The 21173-nt window shown below is 40.6% G+C and overlaps 1 protein-coding gene across 8 annotated transcripts in view; it reads left to right on the top strand.

Annotated features, from left to right (window-relative positions):
• PPP2R1B (protein phosphatase 2 scaffold subunit Abeta) overlaps positions 1-21173 on the top strand; it is a 39520-nt gene that overhangs the window by 7361 nt on the left and 10986 nt on the right. For 4 of the 8 annotated variants that reach the window (XM_019036835.4, XM_019036838.4, XM_055355493.2 and 1 more), the window contains exons 6-14: positions 3634-3789; positions 3990-4104; positions 4517-4587; positions 5508-5642; positions 6756-6929; positions 11058-11118; positions 15549-15703; positions 16407-16549; positions 16926-17017. In XM_019036835.4, coding sequence (XP_018892380.2) covers positions 3634-3789; positions 3990-4104; positions 4517-4587; positions 5508-5642; positions 6756-6929; positions 11058-11118; positions 15549-15703; positions 16407-16549; positions 16926-17017 — 1102 coding nt within the window. Of the gene's footprint in view, positions 1-3633; positions 3790-3989; positions 4105-4516; positions 4588-5507; positions 5643-6755; positions 6930-11057; positions 11119-15548; positions 15704-16406; positions 16550-16925; positions 17018-17457; positions 20227-21173 lie in introns of those variants that run through there. The other 4 variants (XM_055355494.2, XM_055355492.2, XM_019036839.4 and 1 more) reach the window with 3 other exon arrangements.

Here is a 21173-nt window from a genome sequence, read left to right as displayed (position 1 = left end):
TCTCTGTAATGGTGCTTAATAGGATCAGCTCCTACAGTTCCTGGACTCTAGAATAGTCCTTTTGGGCTTTTAATTTGCATGTTGCCTGCCCTAAGGTCGCTTCATGTGTACAGGACCACAAGCCCCAGGACACATATTAATGAGTCTCATTTTCAGATCCTAAATCTAAAGATCTAAATCCTACTTTCAAAATAATTTTAAAAATTATTAGAATTTTTATTCTAATAATAAATGTACAAAATAAATGTATAACTTAATGAACCATTAGAAGGTAATACCAACTTGTTAACGATCACCTATGATAGGAGACATCACTTTGACAGCCACTATCCCAGAATCCCTCCATGGATTCCCTTTCAAACACAATCTCTCTTTCCTCCTCCACTTGCCACTCCATTTCCTTAAGAGTAACATTATCCTGACTTTTATGGTAAGCGCAGCCTTCGTTTTCTTTGCACTTTTTCTTTTCTTTTTTTTTTTTTTTTAAAAGGAGTCTCACTCTGTCACCAGGCTGGAGTGCAGTGGTGCAGTCTCGGCTTTCTGCAACCTCTGCCTCGCGGGTTCAAGCGATTCTCCTGCCTCAGCCTCCCAAGTAGCTAGGACTACAGGCGCATGCCACCACGCCAAGCTAACTTTTGTATTTTTAGTAGAGACGGGGTTTCACCATGTTGACCAGGATGGTCTCCATCTCTTGACCTTGTGATCCGCCCACCTTGGCCTCCCAAAGTGCTGGGATTACAGGCGTGAGCCACCGTGCCCGGCCTTCTTTGCACTTTTATTACCTAAACGTTATAGTTTAAAACAGTGCTTTACAACAGAAATATAATGTAAGCTACCTGTTGATTTTAAATTTTCTACTGGCCATGTTTTTATAAGTAAAAAGAAATAGGTGAAATTAACAATATTTGTATTCGACCAGAATTTTCCAAAATCTTATTATTTGAGTGTAAATAATGTGTACCAGCCACATTTCAAGTCTCAGCATGAGATGATGATGGTAATAGGGTGGTAGTGAAGATGGAAAGGATTTGGATGTCAGTTTGGAAGTAGGATCAATAGGTTAGTATTATTGGATTGGATGAGTGGGAGAGGAATCAAGATCTAGATTTTTTGCTTGAGCAACTGGGTGGATGATGGTGTCATCGTTAAGATGGAGAAAATTCTGGGAAGAGGAACAGGTATAGAAGAGAAAACGAAGTTCTGGAAGAGAAGTATTTTTTTTTTTTTTTTTTTTTTTGAGATGGAGTTTCACTCCTGTCGCCCAGGCTGGAGTACAATGGCATGATCCCAGCTCACTGCAACCCCTGCCTCCTGGGTTCAAGTGATTCTCCTGCCTCAGCTTCCTGAGTAGCTGGAATTACAGGCGCCTGCCACCATGACTGGCTAATTTTTTGTATTTTCAGTAGAGATGGGATTTCACTGTGTTGGGTAGGCTGGTCTCGAAATCCTGACCTTGTGATCTGTCCGCCTTGGCCTCCCAAAGTGCTGGGATTACAGGTGTGAGCCACTGCACCAGACCAGAGAAGTAATTTTTTAACAAATATGTATTAGCTTATATTTCAGTAGTTGATTAGCAGTCCCATGATTTAGCATCATTTTCGAAATCCAAAAATATCTGTGTAGTCACTACCAAGAACTTAGTCCTGTCTTTTTTAGCCTGTGCACTTGCATACAGAGGAATGTGTGTGTCTTTGCCATATAGTCAGTTATTGTTGATATACAGTTTCTAAGATTTGTAATATTTTGGAAGTTGGCGTCACTGTTATGTCTCTCAAGTATGTGTATACGTATATACATAACTATTATTGTACACACTTAAAATTTTTTACCTATTTCTCCTGGGTGCTAATGTTTACATGTATTAAGATTCTACCTTATATATGTATAATATACAAATCTACAGTCTCAATTTCTAATTTCTCATTGATGTTTCTTTTTTTTCGGTGTTTTTTTTTTTTTGAGTTGGAGTTTTGCTCTGTCACCCAGGCTGGAGTGCAGTGGCGCGATCTCGGCTCACTGCAGCCTCTGCCTCCTGGGTTCAAGCAATTCTGCTGCCTCAGCCACCTGAGTAGCTGGGATTACAGGCACGTGCCACCACGCCTGGCTAATTTTTGTGTTGTTAGTAGAGATGGGGTTTCACCATGTTGGCCAGGCTGGTGTTAAACTCCTGACCTCAGGTGATCCGTCTGCCTCGGCCTCCCAAAGTGCTGGGATTACAGGCATGAGCCACTGTGCCTGGCCCCTCATTGATTTGTCTTAATTGTGTATTTTCCACTTGCTCAAAGGACATAGGTGTCACGTTGACATTGGCTGTTTACATTTGGAAAGTTGAGTTCATTAATCCCATACTTTTCTAATTTGTGTTTTTCTAGCCACAGCTTCCTCAAAGTTATTCTGTCCTTGATCTTCAACATTTAAATCCAACTGATGTTTGTTTTTGATTTCTAACTTTTAATTGTTCTGTGTATTTCTTTCCAAGTCATTATCTTATGCTGCCTACACTCCTGTTACTGCCACCCTGATCTGAGTTTTTTGAAAACTAAGCTTTCTAAGTGATTTCCTTTACTCTTACTCTTACCTTTGTCCTAATCTGTTATAAATAACTTGTACAAATATTCTTTTCATTTTTATCCCTCAACTTTCTGTTATAGTAAGGCTTTGAAGGCATCATTAAAATGTTTTTTTTTCTTTTTTACTTAATTTTAAAATTTTCATTTCCTTTATAGAAACTCTGCATTCTAGCCAAGGTAATTACTTTGCTGTTTACTCATAGTACAAAGTCATTTCTATCTTTATGACTTTGACATGCCATTCCAGGCAAAGGGAGCAGTTCTTTTTTTTTTTTTTCCTTTTTTTTTTTTTTTGAGACAGAGTGTCACTCTGTCGCCCAGGCTGGAGTGCAGTGGCGCCATCTCGGCTCACTGCAAGCTCCGCCTGCTGGGTTCACGCCATTTGCCTGCCTCAGCCTCCCAAGTAGCTGGGACTACAGGCACCCGCCACCACGCCTGGCTAATTTTTTTTGTATTTTTAGTACAGATGGGGTTTCACCGTGTTAGCCAGGATGGTCTCCCTCTCCTGACCTCGTGATCCGCCTGCCTCAGCCTCCCAGAGTGCTGGGATTATAGACGTGAGCCACTGGGCCCGGCCAGGAGCAGCTCTTTCAATATGTAAATACATGGCCAGGCGCAGTGGCTCGCGCTTGTAATCCCAGCACCCAGCACTTTGGGAGGCCGAGGCAGGTGGATCATTTGAGGTCAGGAGTTTGAAACCAGGCTGGCCAACGTGGTGAAACTCTGTCTCTACTAAAAATACAAAAATTAGCTGGGCGTGGTGGCTCCTGCCTGTAATCCCAGCTACTCGGGAGGCTGAGGCAGGAGAATTGCTTGAGCCTGGGAGGCGGATGTTGGAATGAGCCGAGATTGTGCCACTGCACTCCAATCTGGGTGACAGAGTGAGACCCTGTCTCAAAAAAAAAAAAAAAAAAAAAAAGAAAGAAAAAGATGTCAAGACGTGAAACTATATAAGGTGTGGCAGTCTTGGTGGTGTTAATTTTTTTAAACACCCGCACCACCCCACAGCAGTTCCCCATGGGTCTCAGTAAATGTCTGAATTACAGAAATTTTGTTCCTTTAGGATTCAGTGCGCCTCCTTGCTGTGGAAGCTTGTGTCAGTATTGCCCAGTTATTGTCTCAGGATGACCTTGAGACTTTGGTGATGCCTACACTTCGACAAGCAGCAGAAGATAAATCTTGGCGCGTTCGCTATATGGTGGCTGACAAATTTTCAGAGGTAAAGTGATCATTTTTAAGTACTAAGGAAATAAACCTGAAAACACATAGATTTGCTGTTGTACCCAAAGTTTCTGAATTAATTCTTTTCAATGGGAAGTGCTGTGGCAAAAATATGTACTTACAGATTGCACAATTTTGTTTTGTTCTTGTTAATTCTTTTGTTAGTATACATTAAAACCCGTTCAAATTCTTTTATAGCTCCAGAAAGCCATGGGTCCTAAAATCACCCTAAATGACCTCATCCCCGCCTTTCAGAACCTACTTAAAGACTGTGAAGCTGAAGTCCGGGCAGCTGCTGCCCACAAAGTAAAAGGTTAAGGAGTTCAATTTATGTTGGAACATGTGTCATTCATTTTGGTGCATTTTTTTTGTTAGTCAATTTTGCATGTTTCTTGTTCTAGAATATGTTTTTAAAACACATAGGGATGTTTTTAGTGTGTGGAAATGTTACATTGTCACATAAAGATAGTCCCTTTATATTTAAAACCAAGAAATCATTTTGTCTTGTTTTTGTAAAAAAAAAAAATGCCTTTCAGATTGGATTGGTGTGATACGCAATGGCATAGAGATTTCATGAAAAAGTTTATTTAGAACAAGAGCTGTTTTCCTTATTTGCTTAAACATATAATTTAATTGAAATTATTGGTAAACCTGGTTAAATGTCCTCATTTGGCTCTTTGTAAATGGCCCTGTGAAAGCATTCTTTTTTTCTATTTATCTTTTAGAACTTGGTGAGAACTTGCCCATTGAAGATAGAGAGACCCTAATTGTGAATCAAATTCTGCCTTATATAAAGGTAAACCTGACTTTATTTTGTTTCACTCTGATTTATATGAAGGTAAACCTTAATCTCATTATTTTTGTTTGTTTGTTTACCTTAAAGCTCTTTGAGTTTAAAGGTTGACAGGGAATGAATGGGGAAGATGTGTTAATGTGCAACATTGTTATTCATCACTTATTAGCCCATTGTAATTGTAAACTGCTCTGTGGTGCATAGGTTTATGTTACCTAACAGGTAGTCTGAGGAAACATTATCAACTAATCAACATTGAAATAGTGCTGTCTTTAAATTCCTTGGGGTCAGGCATGGTGGTACATGCCTGTAATCCAAGCACTTTGGGATGCTGAGGTGGGAGGATTTCTTGAGCCCAGGAGTTTGAGACCAGCCTGGGCAACATAGTGAGACCCCATTGCTACAAAAAATACAAAAATTAGTTGAGCCTGGTGGCATGCACCTGTAGTACCAGCTACTTGGGAGTCTGAGGTGGGAGGATTGCTTGAGGCCAGGAGGTTGAGATGGCAGTGAGCTATGATCATGCCACTGTACTCCAGCCTAGGTGACAGGGTGAGACACTGTCTCAAAAAAAAAAAATTAGGCCAGGCATGGTGGCTCACACCTGTAATCCCAGCGCTTTGAGAGGCCAAGGTAAGAGGATTGCATGAACCCAGGAGTTCAAGACCAGCCCTGGCAATGTAGTAAGAACCTGTCTCTGCAAAAAATAAAAAAAATTAGCCAGGCCTGGTGGTGCATGTCTGTAGACCCAGCTAGTCTGGAGGCTGAAGTGCTTGAGCCTGGGAGGGTGAGGCTGCAGTGAGCCAAGGTCACGCCACTGCACTCCAGCCTGGGCAACAGAGCAAGACTCTGTTTCCCAGAATAATGGTATGGAAGTTTCTGTTGTCTCGTAATAAAGGCTTTTAATTTCGATTTTATTTTAGGAATTAGTATCCGATACCAATCAACATGTCAAATCAGCTCTAGCTTCTGTAATTATGGGATTGTCTACTATTTTGGGCAAAGAAAATACCATTGAACATCTTCTACCTCTTTTCTTAGCTCAGTTAAAGGATGAGGTGGGTCTTGCTTTATGTTCTGTTGCCGTTGATAGTAATTTGATTTTATTTGATTTTGGTTTAGGGTTTCACTAAAATAGAACCCCCAAAAAGAAAATGGATAAAAAAATCAGAACTTATTTTAAACCAATGACACCTGTGATTTTGGGTATGGGGTTATAGGTTCCTCAGAAAGTGGGCAAAAGTACCCATTAGAGTAAACCTAGAAATGTCTGTTTATCATCTTTACCTGATTTTTGCTTTATACTCCCTGGTTTCTTTAAAGCTAATGTGTCTTTGTTTAAAAAGTTTCATTTATTTAAGTGTAAATGTAGTATCAAAAATTATAATGATACCTAATATTTACTGAGTAATTACTACATGGCAAGCATGAGCCTTAGTGCTTTGCATGTATTTTTACATGCAATTCTCACAACAATCCTATGAGGTAGGTCTTATTATTATCCCTTTTTTTTGTTTGTTTTTTTTGTTTGTTTGTTTTTTGAGACGGAGTCTTGCTCTGTCGCCCAGGCTGGAGTGCAGTGGTGCAATCTCTGCTCACTGCAAGCTCCGCCTCCCGAGTTGATGCCATTCTCTTGCCTCAGCCTCCTGAGTAGCTGGGACTACAGGCGCCTGCCACAGCACCCAGCTAATTTTTTGTATTTTTAGTAGAGACGGGGTTTCACTGTGGTCTTGATCTCCTGACCTCGTGATCTGCCCGTCTCGGCCTCCCAAAGTGCTGGGATTACAGGTGTGAGCCACCGCGCCCGGCCAATTATCCCATTTTACAGATGAGAAAGCTGAGGCATAGAGGGTTAAAGTAACTTGAGCAAGGTCTTTCAACAATGACAGATCTGAAATTTGAGTGCATCTGATTTAGTTCCAGAGATTATGCTCTTTACCATCTTACGGACTTTTCTTGTAGTCTTTAGTATTACGGACTTTTAATTGAAATTTCTGATTAAGATCATTTATGTTCCTTGAGTTATTTATGTACTCACTATTATTTCTTCAAGATTATCCATTTTTTTTTCACCTGAGTCTTACTTCACCTTTTATCTTACCCTGACAGGAGACTGTTGGGCAGAGTACTTGATTTTTATATGTGGTCTTTTGGGGCTTGTATACTTGCAGTGTCCTGAAGTTCGTTTGAATATCATCTCCAATTTGGATTGTGTAAATGAAGTGATTGGAATCCGTCAGCTCTCTCAGTCTCTCCTTCCTGCCATAGTGGAGCTGGCAGAAGATGCCAAATGGAGGGTCCGACTGGCCATCATTGAGTATATGCCGCTGCTGGCAGGCCAGCTGGTGAGTATGTGTTGCTCCATGAACTGCAGGGTAGTGTCAGATAGTGACAATTTACCATGGCAAGTAGGAGGCCTAGTAGCCTGTATGCTTATGTTTGTTTAGATGCATGAAAGTATGGCCTTGTTCTTGTTACCTATAGGATGGTTTTTATGTTTGTTAGTGCATACATTTCTTTTCTTTTAAGATGGAGTTTCACTGTTGTTGCCCAGGCTGGAGTGCAATGATGCAATCTTGGCTCACTGCAACCTCCACCTTCTGGGTTTAAGCGATTCTCCTGTCTCAGCCTCCCAAGTAGCTGGGATTACAGGAATGTGCCACCACACCCAGCTAATTTTGTATTTTTAGTAGAGATGGGGTTTTACCATGTTGGTCAGGCTGGTCTTGAATTCCTGACCTCAGGTGATTCACCCGCCTCAGCCTCCCAAAGTGCTGGGATTCCAGGCGTGAGCCACTGCATCTGGCCTATTAGTGCATACATTTCTAACAAAAAGGTATAGGTTGAGTATCCCTCATCTAAATACGCTTGGGACCAGCATGTTTGGGACCAGAAGTGGATTTTGGAATATTTGCATTATAAATATTTACTGGTTGAGCAGCCCAAATTCAAAAATGCAAAGTCCAGAATGCTCCAATGAGCATTTCCTTTGAGCATCATATCAGTGCTCAAAAAGTTTTGGATTCTGGAGCATTTCACATTTTGGATTTTTGGGTTTGGGATGCTTAATCTGTATTACAGAAACATATTTCACCTCATCACCACCGAAAAACAAAGCCATAGAATAATCAGTTTCTTGGTATATATAATGTAAATTTTATAATATTTAATGCCTTTGTGACTTAAGAAATGTTTAACTGAGAAGAAAAGGGATTATGGTTTTAGGGTAAGTCTGCTGTGATTTTTGCTCAAGGAAACTTCCCTGTTTGCCTTGTATTCTAAGCAAAATGTCCCTAGGTACCACTTGCCCTACATTCTGATTAAAGGGAGTTGAGGAATCACCATATAGAAAAGAAGTATTGAAAGGCCGGGCACAGTGGCTGACACCTGTAAACCCAGCACTTTGGGAGCCAGAGGCAGGCGAATCACTTGAGGCTAGGAGTTCCAGACCAGCCTGGCCAACATGGTGAAACCCCATCTCTACTAAAAATACAAAAATTAGCTGGGCACGGAGGTGCACACCTGTAATACCAGCTACTCGGGAGGCTGAGGCAGGAGAATCGCTTGAACCCAGGAGGCGAAGGCTGCAGTGAGCCAAGATTGCACTACTGCACTGCAGCCTGGGCAACAGAGTAAAACTTTGCATCAAAAACAAAAACAAAAACAAAAACTGAAGCTTGTAATGTTAGTATTTTGGTCAAAGTCCACATTATCACATTATCTGTTACTGTTTGAGTTTCGTGATCAGTGTTACCCTAACTAATACCATGTTAGTTAAAATTTCAAAGCTGGGTTTTATAGCCACATCCTTTCCTTTCTTTGAGTAGGTGGCCTAGACAGTTCTAAGTTTGATGTACCTTCATCCCTGTTGGTAGCACTTATTACAGAGTATTGTAATTGTCTGTTACAGTCTAGTTGGAGAGATGGGTGATCTCTTTTAGGGCAGGGACTGTATTTTATTTCCAGTCCCTACCATAGTGCCCGTCATTAATTAGGCACTTAACATTTTTTATTTTGGGGGCAGGGTCTTGCTGTTGCCCAGGCTGGTCTTGAACTCATGGCCTCAAATGATCCTCCTGCCTCGGCCTCCTGAGTAGCTGATAATAGGCATGAGCCACTGTGTATAGCCAACATTTGTTGATTGTTGAGTATTTTTTGAGAAAGATGTGTCAGTTTACTATTGACATCGCTACAGTTTGTTTCCCCTTCCTCACTCCCACTTCCATTCCTTTCAGGTCACAACATACGGAATTTATTTTTTCTTGTCTTGAACCCCTGAATTTGTATTTTTAATTTTAGTACATTTAGTTTATGAACATGCAATTTGTGGATGTCTGTGGCATTATATGTTTTATAAAATTGAAAGTGTCCGATTCTTTGAAAAGTATACCAGAGATATTAGTGCATGGCAAATGGGATCAGGTGAAGTTATTTTGTCATCCTTTTTGTCTGTCACTCCCAAGTGCTGTGGGTCATCTTCTCTTCACTGGTGATTGTCATGGATCTACTTTTCAGAGTGGAGAGGAGCAGTGATTAACTGATTTGCTGAAGACCAAAACTATCTGGAAGGGAGGGTGCATTTTAGTACCATTTCTTTTAACCTCTGCTCCTTCTAGACCTGGAAAGTTTCCCAGGGTTGCTAGCTCTATAGAGAGCAGTGTGAAAGCAAGGCAGATGGTGTCTTTGGCTGACTTACACCTGTCTGGCAGGGGTGACATGCCTCAGTCATGAACATTTTGCTTTACAATTTTAACTTCTTGTTAGTATATATGTTCTCCTTAATTTCTCTTCATATCTAAATATTTTTATATCAGATAGTCATTTTATAAAATTCTCTCAAGACTTTATGTATGACCTGGCTTGTGGATGATGTTAAGTAAGTGTAAAGTTAAACTACTAAACCGGAAAATAGGCCAGGCGTAGTGGCTCATGCTTGTAATCCCAGCACTTTGGGAGGCCTAGGTGGGTGGATCACCTGAGGTCAGGAGTTCGAGCCCAGCCTGACCAACATGGTGAAACCCCATCTCTACTATACAAAAAATTTAGCCGGGTGTGGTGGTGGGCGCCTGTTACTTGGGAGACTTCTTGGGAGGCTGAGGCAGGAGAATTGCTTGAACCCAGGAGGCGGAGGTTGTAGTGAGCTGACATTGCGCCACTGTACTCCAGCCTGGGCGACTGAGAGAGATTCCGTCTCAACAACAACAACAACAAACTGGAAAATAAAAGTTAATTAAAACTGAAGGAAAATTCTCAACCTGAAATGAAAAAGAAATCTTGGCTGACGTAATCTAAGTGTATGCCAAAATTTGTTCATTATGATCTTTTAATACAAAGCAATTTTGGGCCGGGTGCAGTGGCTCATGCCTGTAATCCCAGCACTTTGGGAGGCTGAGGCAGACGGATCATCTGAGTCAGGAGTTAAGGGACCAGCCTGGCCAACATGGTGAAACCCTGTCTCTACTAAAAATACAAAATTAGCTGGGCATGTGCTGCATGTCTGTAATCCCAGCTACTCGAGAGGCTGAGGCAGGAGAATCACTTGAACCCGGGAGGTGGAGGTTGCAGTGAGCTGAGATTGTGCCACTGTACTCCAGCCTGGGCAATAGAGTGAGACTCCGTCTCAAAAAAAAAAAAGCTATTTTGTCTTATTCAATCACTATTTTCAAAGCACTGACACATTATATTACCTCTTTTTTTAAAATATAGAATCACCAGTCAGGAACTTCTTAGAGTTCAAAGAAGCAAGACTGTAAATGTGTAGACCCCAGAAGGGAGGCACTAGGAAAGTGTGTCACAGCATTCTCCATGTGGTGTGGAAGCCCCGGGGTTAGAGGACTGTGTAAATCTGCTCCCGGAGCCCATCCCCAGCCTGCACTGAAGTGGCCACCTGTTGACAGTCGGGAGGAACAGGGCTGGGAGAGCAAGCCATGCCTGGGCCATATGCCCTGTAGTCCTGGGCCTGCTTTATTCTCCCTCCAGGGCTTTCTCCTGTTGTCTCGAAAATACTCTCTTTAACTGGGGATATCTCTGTGTCTTGAGGTCAGTTGCTTTATCCTTAAGGATTTGTCATAATAGTAACCAAACAGGGAAGACGATTGAGAATTAGTAATATTACTGACAGGTGTTTTCCTGGGTAATTCATTTTTACAGGTAATCCAGATTTGCTTGGCAGACCATACACAGTGCATTCTTCCTGCTCTTTTGCAGTGTTGTGGCCGACTTCTGGCCACCCTGTTCTCTTTTACCTAGCAGGGCCTATGCCAGCTCACGTATGCTTTTTTTTGGTTTATGATTTCCGTCCAATAAATAGATTTATGGTTTGTTTGTAATTCCTGTGGTGTTTCTATCTCTTTTACTGGTTTATTTGGAAACAAGTTTTTTTAGCCTTCAGGTAACCTTGGTGTAATGTAAATAGACCATCTTTATTTCTGAATTTTGGCAATGTATGTTAATGGAATCTTCTGTATCTGTAGGGTGTGGAATTCTTTGATGAAAAGCTGAATTCTTTATGTATGGCTTGGCTTGTGGACCATGGTGAGTAGATAAAAACAGATTATTGAAAGCCCGTATATCCATGATTTTCATACATTTCCTTTTAGAAAGGAATCTCAGTCTGACCAGATATTTTGCCTTAATATTGTAGGAATGAAGAAAGGCTCTAATTAAAGTTTAATCTTCTGAATATAAATTTGACGTTTCTACCAATTTTTTGTATCTTAGATTTTATTTTCTCCATTAAACAATTTATTTGCATTATTTTCTTACTCAATCTATTACATTATCTTCAGACCATCTCTTTTATATACCTACTTACTCCTCCGTTATCTGAAGATCCTCTTTTTGACCATCCTGTAATTGGTGTCTTCAGCAGCTATACACTAGGTTGGATGGAGATTGGAATTAGATGAAAGGCCTGGGTGGGAGAAATGGCTACTTGGTTTTTTTGAGGTGACATAGAAGAGGAGATCTACAGTGAGACAGTAGAGGATTCTTAGGTGTGGGAAACACTAGCTTTGCCATAGGGATAGAGAGGGCCTGGATTTCTGGTTTGGGTGAAAGGAAGGCTTACTGCTTGTACTCTCACTGCTGCTGCTACAATGCTAGGAGAGGGTGAGCTCAGGGCAGGTCAGAAAGGACAGCAGGAATGAGCAAGTGACTTCCTGGTGAGGCTTCAGGTAGAGGTATATGTGTGTATCCCCTTGTGTGCCAGGCAGCAGTGGGTGACAGATGTACTGTGTCTGCCAGATCCCAGGTCCAGACTTGACAGCTTCAGTGTTGTCTTAGACCTGTTCCGATGAGTGTGAGGGCCCCTATGGGGTCATGTGACATTGTCCTTGAGCTTTGTTTCCACGTTTTGGTGGATGTAATAGATAATCTGAGTCAGTTCCACAGTATCTTTTATATACTTGATATATGTATTTAGTGTATCTCTTTGTTCATCTATGGGTGCTTATGCCTGGAAATTTGGGAGGAATGAGGATATTTGTGTCTGCTTATACGTGTGGGTGGTTTTGTGAAAGGCATATTTGCATCATATGGAGGATCATATGGTTAAGAGTGTGAAGAGGAAGGATGTGAAAAAATATGTGAAAATGTATAAGGGCTTATATATGTGGGTATTTCCAGTGTTTTCAAACTGGATTGTAGACTTCTTTATTTCTCTTTTTCTTCTCTAAAGTTATCTTGTTGTGGCCTATTTATTTCTTTTTAAATAAAATTAAAATTTGGCAAATCATAGGAAAGAAATACCACTTTTAAAAAAAAAGTTTATGTTATATCTGATAAATATTTAACGTTACTGGGAATGGTGCATCCTAGCAAATCATTCTGTGCTTTTTTAAATTTTATTTTACTTTAAGTTCTAGGATACATGCATAGAACATGCAAGTTTGTTATGTTACATAGATATATACATGTGCCATGGTGGTTTGCTGCATCTATCAACCTGTCGTCTAGGTTTTAAGCCCCACATGCATTAGGTATTTGTTCTAATGCTCTCCCTCCCCTCGCCCCTCACCCCCTGATAGGCCTCAGTGTGTGATGTTCCCTTCCCTGTATTCATGTGTTCTGATTGTTCAACTCCCACTTATTAGTGAGAACATGTACTGTTTGGTTTTCTGTTCCCATGTTAATTTGCTGAGAATGATGGCTTCTAGCTTTATCCATGTCCCTGCAAAGGACATGAACTCATTCCTTTTTTATGGCCGCATAGTATTCCGTGGTGTATATGCGCCACATTTTCTTTATCCAGTCTGTCATTGATGGGCATTTGGGTTGACCTGAAGTCATTCTATGCTTTCTTTAAAAGTTGGCATTTTAGATTAAGATGGTGTTTTATTTTGAGGAATTTTTAAAGTTCTAATATTCCACAAAGAATTAAATTCCTGGCACCCTTTCTCTGTAAGATTGTCTTCTTGATTGCAACTTGATTACTCCTTCCTTTTTTCGGATTTTCTCTTTCAGCTTGGGAGCAGGAGAAACCCTTGTTTATTTCACTGCAGCAGCATGCTGAAGTGGGGACTGCAAGAGTTCCATGAACCAATGAAATAACAGCTCTGAAATTGTTTTGTACTTAATCACAGGAGCTTTTTTGCTTTTGCATTTCAGATAAGTGTTATATAATGATCACTGGATCAGTTAGAGTTTTTGAAACTTTTCCGCTAGTTAGGAAACTACTAAAAGAACGTTGTGAAAATTCCAGAGAAGTATAAGGAAGAAAGTATCACTCACCTGTATTCCTGTGGTTGAGTAGACAGTTTTGATCAGAGGGAGGAATGTAGAAGGGAAATTTATTTATTTATTATAGGAGAAAGGAGAAGGTATCGGTTATTGAGCATAGATAGACATTCAAAGAAACCTTGCAGGTCAGCCAGGCCTTGGGAGGAGATGGGGAGAGAGAAAGAGACAGAAATAGACAAAAGAAAACAGGCAGAACTCTGGAATGGTTTGCATTCTTCTGAAAACAGTCAGAGGAACCAAGAACATAGTAGGCATCTGGCCAAGTAGAGTTCAGTGCAGTTAAGGTCTTGGTCAAGGCTGTGCATGTGTGTTCCCCAGTCTCTGGTTTTTCTGCCAGTAGAGATCCCTTCCTATGGTAATGGCATTATGATAAAAATCTAAAGCGTGTTAAAAAAAAATAGTAATTTGCTGAGCATGGTGGCTCATGCCTGTAATCCCAGCACTTTGGGAGGCTGAGGCGGGTGGATGACTTGAAGTTAGGAGTTCGAGACCAGCCTGGCCAACATGGTGAAACCCTGTCTCTACTAAAAACACAAAAATTAGCCGGGTGTGTTGGCGGGCGCCTGTAATCCCAGCTACTCAGGAGGCTGAGGCAGGAGAATTGCTTGAACCCGGGAGGCGGAGGTTGCAGTGAGCCGAGATCTCGCCACTGCACTCCAGCCTGAGAGACAGAGTGAGGCTCTGTCTCAAAAAAAAAAAAAAAAAAAAATTAGAGGAGAAGATACAAATACTCTAGCTAGCTTCTGTTTAGTGGGGAGGACAGGGAAGGGTTTGGGCGAAAGACAAAGACTATGGATATGAAGGGAAGGAATCTGTATTACAGTAAAACAGTTGACTTGAGTTTGCTCCTTAGTGCATCTGAGTCTTACCGAAAGGTTGCTTCTCCTGTAGACTGTCAGTTTAAGTGTTGATAATCAGTTGTATGGTCACTTGTCTATGCTGTCTTGCTTGTTCTCAACATCATTGCCCAGAAGGATCTATGAATAGAAAAAGTTGCCTATTTCTTGGTTGGAGGCTTGTATAAATTGCCTAGGACTGGGACTGTGGCTTGGATAGCTATTCCTGCCCTTCCTATCATCCCAGGAAGGTTGGGCCCACCTGGGGAGAGAAGTAGAATAAGGAATTAGTACCTACCACCTTCGACTTGTTAATCTGAGCCCAAATTTTGAGTCTTACTGGATCTGTAAAGTGAAGTGACACCAGGCTTGTTTTTGTTCAGTGCTGTATATAGCAACTAATTGTGAGAGGATTGTAGCTGAGACCTTTATTATCTAGCTTTATGTCTTTGATAAATGATCAAAGGATATAGGGAATTATTAGATGTTAAGGCAGGCACATTGATTCAAAGACATTTGACATCTTGTTTCAACCTAAGCATTTTCATGGAGAGGAAGCAAGTCAGTCTGATGTTTGTATTTGCTGTTGTATAGATGACCACAGTGGCCTCTACACCATTTCCTTGATGTCTTTCTCAGTCAGCGTCGCTTCTCCATGACGTTGCTGGAATAATCTTGCTAAAATTCCACATTGGTCATCAGGTCACAAGTTTGCTTTAAAAACCCATCACTGTTTTTCCTAATCAAATCTAAGTCTTTCATAATGCTCTGCGGTCTGGGTCCACCCTAATTGTCTAACTTCGAAGTCTCACAGGTTTCAGTTTTTTCCGTTTGTGTCCTAGATACATGTCTTTACCCTTTCTAGGAATTCCTCCCCGCTTCTCTCCACTTACACAGATTCTCCCAAATCTTCACTGCCCAGTCAAGGCTTCTTTCTGTGCTGAAGCCTTCCTAGACCTTCCCTGTTCACTCTTCTCTGCACTGCTACAACCCTCACAGCCTTTACTACACAATGCCACACTTCATTCTAATTGCTCTTACACCATGTGACTTCATGGAGTGTGTTAGCTTTCATTTCTCTGATAAGAGCATATTTCTTGTGAGGGAAAGTATCTTCTGTATTCTTTTTGTAGCACATAGTAGGCACTTGTGTTCGTTAAATAATTGATGATGCATATGGTGAGCTCCTTGCATCCCTTTTCTGTGGCTATGCACACTTGGAAACTGAGTTGGAGCTGAGCATGCTTGTCATTGCAGCATGATTACATGTGGAGTCTGATTGCAGAGAGGTTTTGCTTTTGGTCCACATTTGATTTTCATGTAAGTAAACTAGGTTATGCTTAAAAAACAATAAGCAATATGAGAACATGTTTTTGACCTCTTCTGCAGTATACGCCATCCGAGAAGCTGCCACCAACAACCTCATGAAACTAGTTCAGAAGTTTGGTACAGAGTGGGCCCAAAATACTATTGTTCCCAAAGTGTTAGTAATGGCAAATGATCCTAATTACTTGCATAGAATGACCACTTTATTCTGCATTAATGTAAGTATAACATAACTGTTACTGCTAAGCTTAGTCATTAAAGCAAAATTATTCATGACTATTTCTGAATTCTCAATATACTGTCTTCTATTTGGAATATATGTGTTGTATTGATTAATTGGAATAGACAGGAGATGAGAGAAAATGTCAATTTTAAAATTCATGTTAAAATCTACAGTATTGGCTGGGCACGGTGGCTCATGCCTGTAATCCCAGCACTTTGGGAGGCTGAGGTGGGCAGATCACCTGAGGTCAGGAGTTTGAGACTAGCCTGGTCAACATGGCAAGACCTTGTCTCTACTAAAAATACAAAAATTAGCCGGGCATGGTGGTGCATGCCTGTAGTCCCAGCTACTTGGGAGGCTGAGGCAGGAGAATCCCTTGAACCTCGGGCAGGGGGCAGAGGGTGCAGAGGTTGCAGTGAGCTGAGATCGCACCACTACACTCCAGCTTGGGCGACAAGGCAAAACTCCGCCTGAAAAAAAAAACAACAAAACTATAGTATTTTAAAAGTTCAACTTATTTGTGAATTCTGGTCTAATTCTCTGATCATTTGAATGATTCTTGTGTCCCCCACTTAGCTGCTCAAACTAGAAATATTTTCCTATTGGTCAATTATTTTCTTATTAAATATTAATTTGTTTCATTAGATTTTGGAATTTTTTAAAGTATTTTAAATGTGCCATCCTATTTATTTTTCTAGGCACTGTCTGAGGCCTGTGGTCAGGAAATAACTACTAAGCAAATGCTGCCCATCGTATTAAAAATGGCAGGAGACCAAGTAGCAAATGTTCGCTTCAATGTGGCCAAATCTCTACAAAAAATTGGACCAATTCTAGATACCAAGTAAGATTTTAGTGTTTAGTCTTGTTTTAAAAGTGTACTTTAAATTTTACCTTATAGTGGGGAGTAATTAGCTAAAATTAAGTTCAGGGATTTTCACATAAGATCTGGGTTTGCTTAAAGAAAATAATTTAGCAACTATTTTTGAGGATGTTCACTATGACTTTTATATTTAAGCTCTGTATATGTGTAGATCATTGTCTGAAGCTGATTTTGCTGAGAATTTCTTTAGACATTATTTTGTGTATTTGTCAAGTTTATAAATGTCTTTAAATTTTTTTTACTTTAAATTTTAACAATTACCATTAACCATATACACCAAAAAGGATTTCTATGGCCCATTAGACTGTCTTTCACAGATAATACTTTTGAATGTCAGTGCTTTACAGGGAGAAGTGAAGCCAGTACTACAGAAGTTAGGTCAAGATGAAGACAGGGATGTCAAATACTTTGCACAGGAAGCTATAAGTGGTATGTATTTCCTTCTTTTGCCTTGCAGCTTATGCCTTGGTTAACTGGGATTTATCTCTATTATGTGAGAGGTGTTAAGTGGGTAGGATGATAAGTATTATGGGAAACAGGGAGGGTAGTAAGTTCCTGGAATGCTGGTGTCTCTCTGATTAGAACCCTCTTGGCCCACCATTTTCTCATAAGTGAGCAGACTATTTTTCTTAGTTACATGTAGGACTGGGTAGGAAATACGATTCTCCCTGGTAAGAATAGTTTTTCGTTTGGAATTTAACCAGTTTTTAAAGTTTCACTTCTGATTAGCCTGGCCGAGTAAAGACAGTAACCACAGTGAGAAGTTGTTAGTTTGATACGTTTGGATCATTGTTATTGTGCTTAATATTCACATAGATTGTTCATGAACTTTCTATACCACTAACCTGATTTTGTTTGGAATTTTCCAGTTCTTGCATTGGCATAATGAGGAGCAGGAGGGAAAAGGCCTTTACTAGATTCTTGTCACAGATTTCTAGTCAATGTGTTCTTAACTGGGTGGAGAAGGAATGGAAAACCTTCAAGATCTCATCCAAGCAAATGGCAACAACTTAGAAGAAATCATTTAGTGACTTAATTCTTTCTAAAGATGAAATGGGATTGTTTTTTACTCGTCTTCCTTGTTAAATCATTATTTAAGCCGTTCTTATTGACCAATTCCTGACACTTGATTGTCTCCTAATGCTTTATCCATCACCACCTGGGCTCCTGCATCCTCACTGTGGAATCAGGCACCAGCCACATAATGTTCCAGACAAAGCCTGGACGGGTGTGGACCCAGACGTGGAGTGGAGTGATTCTCTTGACGTTTACTTATATCTCTGTGTCTCTCCATCATTCCAAAGCTAAATGTACATGTTTAGAATAACTTATTTTATAAACTCTTCGGGAGACATGTTGAGATTTGACCGTAATGAAAGCCACATTTTCCTGAATTATGATGGTCTGCATTAGTCTCATGTGAAAGGGGAATGTGGAAGCTCAGGGTTAATGTAGTGGTTGTTTTGGTTTTTATTTGCTCAATTTTGTCCGTAGTCATGTCATTCAGAAACCTGAAGTGTGGCTGCATCTTGCTGCTAATGTGTGATGTTGACGCCTAACTGAATTTGAACAGCTCACCACTGTGCCTACATTTAAAAATACTTCTCTCTCTTTTCTAAAAAGCTTTAACTGTAGTGCCTCCTAATAAGCAGTATGTCTGTTTCATTGTGAGATTGCAGTTCTGTATTTTGAATGAGTCTCAGAACCACAGGGATAATACTGTGCAGATTTCCTGTTCTTTACCTGGCTCTGCTTCCAGCAGTGTTAACACCTAGTCCTTGCTGCATTGTACAGTAGCTTTTCAAACTGCAGTTTTATTGCTAAGTTTTTAGTATGGGTGATACTGGAGTCTTATCATTTGAAGTGTTTGCTTTTCTACTTTTACAGTAAAACCTCATTAATTCTGAAATTTAAGATAATGAGTTAAGCTGAAGAGTTTACTGAAGCAAATTAATAGTGAGGAAGCCTATTTGAACTACTTAAACAGTATTAAAGCCCTTTTTAAAAAGCATCTATTTGGGATCATTTGAGGTCAAGAGTTCGAGATCAGCCTGACCAACATGGTGAAACCCCATCTCTACTAAAAATACAAAAAAGTTAGCCGGGTGTGGTGGCACACACCTGTAGTCCCAGCTACTCAGGAGGCTGAGGCAGGAGAATTGCTTGAACCTGGGAGGCAGAGGTTGCAGTGAGCTGAGATCGCGCCACTGCACTCTAGCCTGGGCCATAGAGCGAGACTCCATCTCAAAAAAAAAAAAAAAACATTTTTCACATAATCAAACTCACCTTGTCTCATGACTTTTGGTTAAGGGGGTTTTCCCATAGTTTATTTTCCTCTCAGTGCATCTTGCTATGAGGTTTGCTTGTTACCCTTTTGGTTTTTGAATTGTTGATTTTGTTCACAACCTCTTTTAAATCTAACAAGTCCTGTTCTGTTTAGTGAAGGCCCAAAGACTCCTCTAAGACTTTGTATATTTGTTACATAAAACCAAGTTTTACTAAATACTTTAAAATTTGTCCTACATTCGAAAAATAGAAATTGTAAATCAGAGGTTATCTGTCTGCATTTTAAACTGCCAAATTACCTTATAGTAAGTTTCTATTTTATGACTTTGGGCCAAGAATTAAGTATTTTCCTAAGCACAAATCTTTTTCTATATTCTCATTTTAATATCTTATGCTATTATTCTGTAAACATTTTAATTTTAGTTTCATGGGTCTTTATTTTTTGTTACCTGCAAGTTATGTTCTTCTTCATTGAATTTCATATTTGAGAGACATTTGTCTTCATGAAGCAGATTTGCATTGGAACCATTGCTTTACTCTGGTTGGAAATGCCATTGTTTTGGGGACAGACTTTTAAAATGACCTTATGTCTCCCGGTGAGGAGCCCTAAGCATTGACTTCTCTACCCTAAAACTGTTTGAGAGAGGGAGAGTGGGCCCTGGCTTTCTCAAGCATGGGTCAGGGGGTTCAGCGGGGCCTCTGTCTTTTGTGGTGACCCCTCAGGGGTTTCATTGTTTCCTTCTGACTTAAGCAATAGAGAGATAATTTGTTTTGGTACTCTTCAGAGGAATTGTGCTTTGGCTCATAACTTGGCCATGTTCTCCATGAATTAGTTCTCCTATTTTTTTTTTTTTTTTAACTACCTTAAACTTAAGGGAAAAGTTCTCCTATCTTGATTTCACTGGAATATAGGCTTTAGGAGCTCTGTAAGGCTGGTATTTTTGTCTGTTTTATCTTCTACTGTATCGCCAGTGCCTGGAACAGTGTCTGGTGCACATAATAGGTGCTCAATAAAAATGTGTTCAATGGATGAATTTCTAAAATATCCTCCAATGTGTGCATGGAACAAATCATCAGAAGAACCAGACTGTGTCTTATTCTCCCACTGACAGAAAGATTTTCCTGCTTTCAGGAAACAAGCTTTATGTGACCCTTTTCTGGTCCCCTGGCTTAGACTACAGTTCTGTGTGGATTTGTCTGATTGCTTCAGACATGTAATGTTGTTTTTCATCCTTGGCAGCTTACATCAGTTGTTTGTTTGATTAGAAAAATGAAGCAGACACACCCACACACACACACACACAAACATATAACCTATGCCAATAAAAATGTCTCAGCAACAATGGAATTCACCTTGGTGTTTCTCTCTGTAATTTGTGTGGGGTTTACCCCTCACAGGTTTAAGAGACCAGGTCTTGTTTCTCTCTCTGTGCTACCAAGAAGATGTGAACCTGAGGATGCATCTTGTTTCATAAGAAGGAAAGCAGGTGAATATGTGGTTTCTAACGAGGTCTTGTTGAAATAACGGGCTGCCCTCAGCTCACAGAAATACCACAGCTCAGCCACTGTGATGCAGAGCCCCAGGGGTCTTTGCCAGACAACTTGTCCTGACTCAACAGAGACGGCAGCCTGACCTTTGAGCTGGCTCGTCCAGGCGTTCAGGTTGCTTGCGTAGACTTCCGGGGAAGCAAGCCTGTCCTTCCTGACCCGGCGGTTAACCTGGTGCACTTTTGTTCCTTTGTTAACTGTTGTGTTGTCACTAAACTGAAAGGCTGGGGCTTGCCCTTAGACGTCACATTGGCTCTGTGCCTGTGGCGATGGCAGGGCAGGGTGGCCAAACAGGTCAGGTGCTTGTTCTGTCCTCTTGCCTTTTACTTAAATTCCTCTGACTTTTAAAAATGGTGACACTCTTATCGTAAAGCTTCTTACTTTTCTCCACTGCTTGGATATGAAACTGTAGAGGGAGAGGCCCTGTTGCCCAGTGTTCTCCTGGTTTAGCAGCTGAGGTGACTGCAGTCTGATGTGATGTAACTGTTTCCCTTTGATTCTCCAGTATTCCTGTTTCCATCCAGTTCCTTACTCTCCTCTTTCCTCTTCCCTCGCATGTCTCCCTCCAGTCCTCTGTACCTAGAATAGTCTCACTGTCCCCCGTTTGCCTCCACGAGCCTGCTGTTTCCAGGAAATTACATAACGTTCAGTTGGGATGGAAATCTTCCGGAGGACGAATAGAGTTTAATTACTCATTGCGTCGAAAAGCCAAGCCATTTCTGCCTCCAGAGTTATCTCTTAAACTGATATG

The sequence above is a fragment of the Gorilla gorilla genome, chromosome 9, assembly GCF_029281585.2.
Source record: "Gorilla gorilla gorilla isolate KB3781 chromosome 9, NHGRI_mGorGor1-v2.1_pri, whole genome shotgun sequence".
Lineage (NCBI taxonomy): Eukaryota > Metazoa > Chordata > Mammalia > Primates > Hominidae > Gorilla > Gorilla gorilla.
Note: the sequence above shows the minus strand (reverse complement) of the source record. Positions and strands in the feature narration are given on the sequence as shown.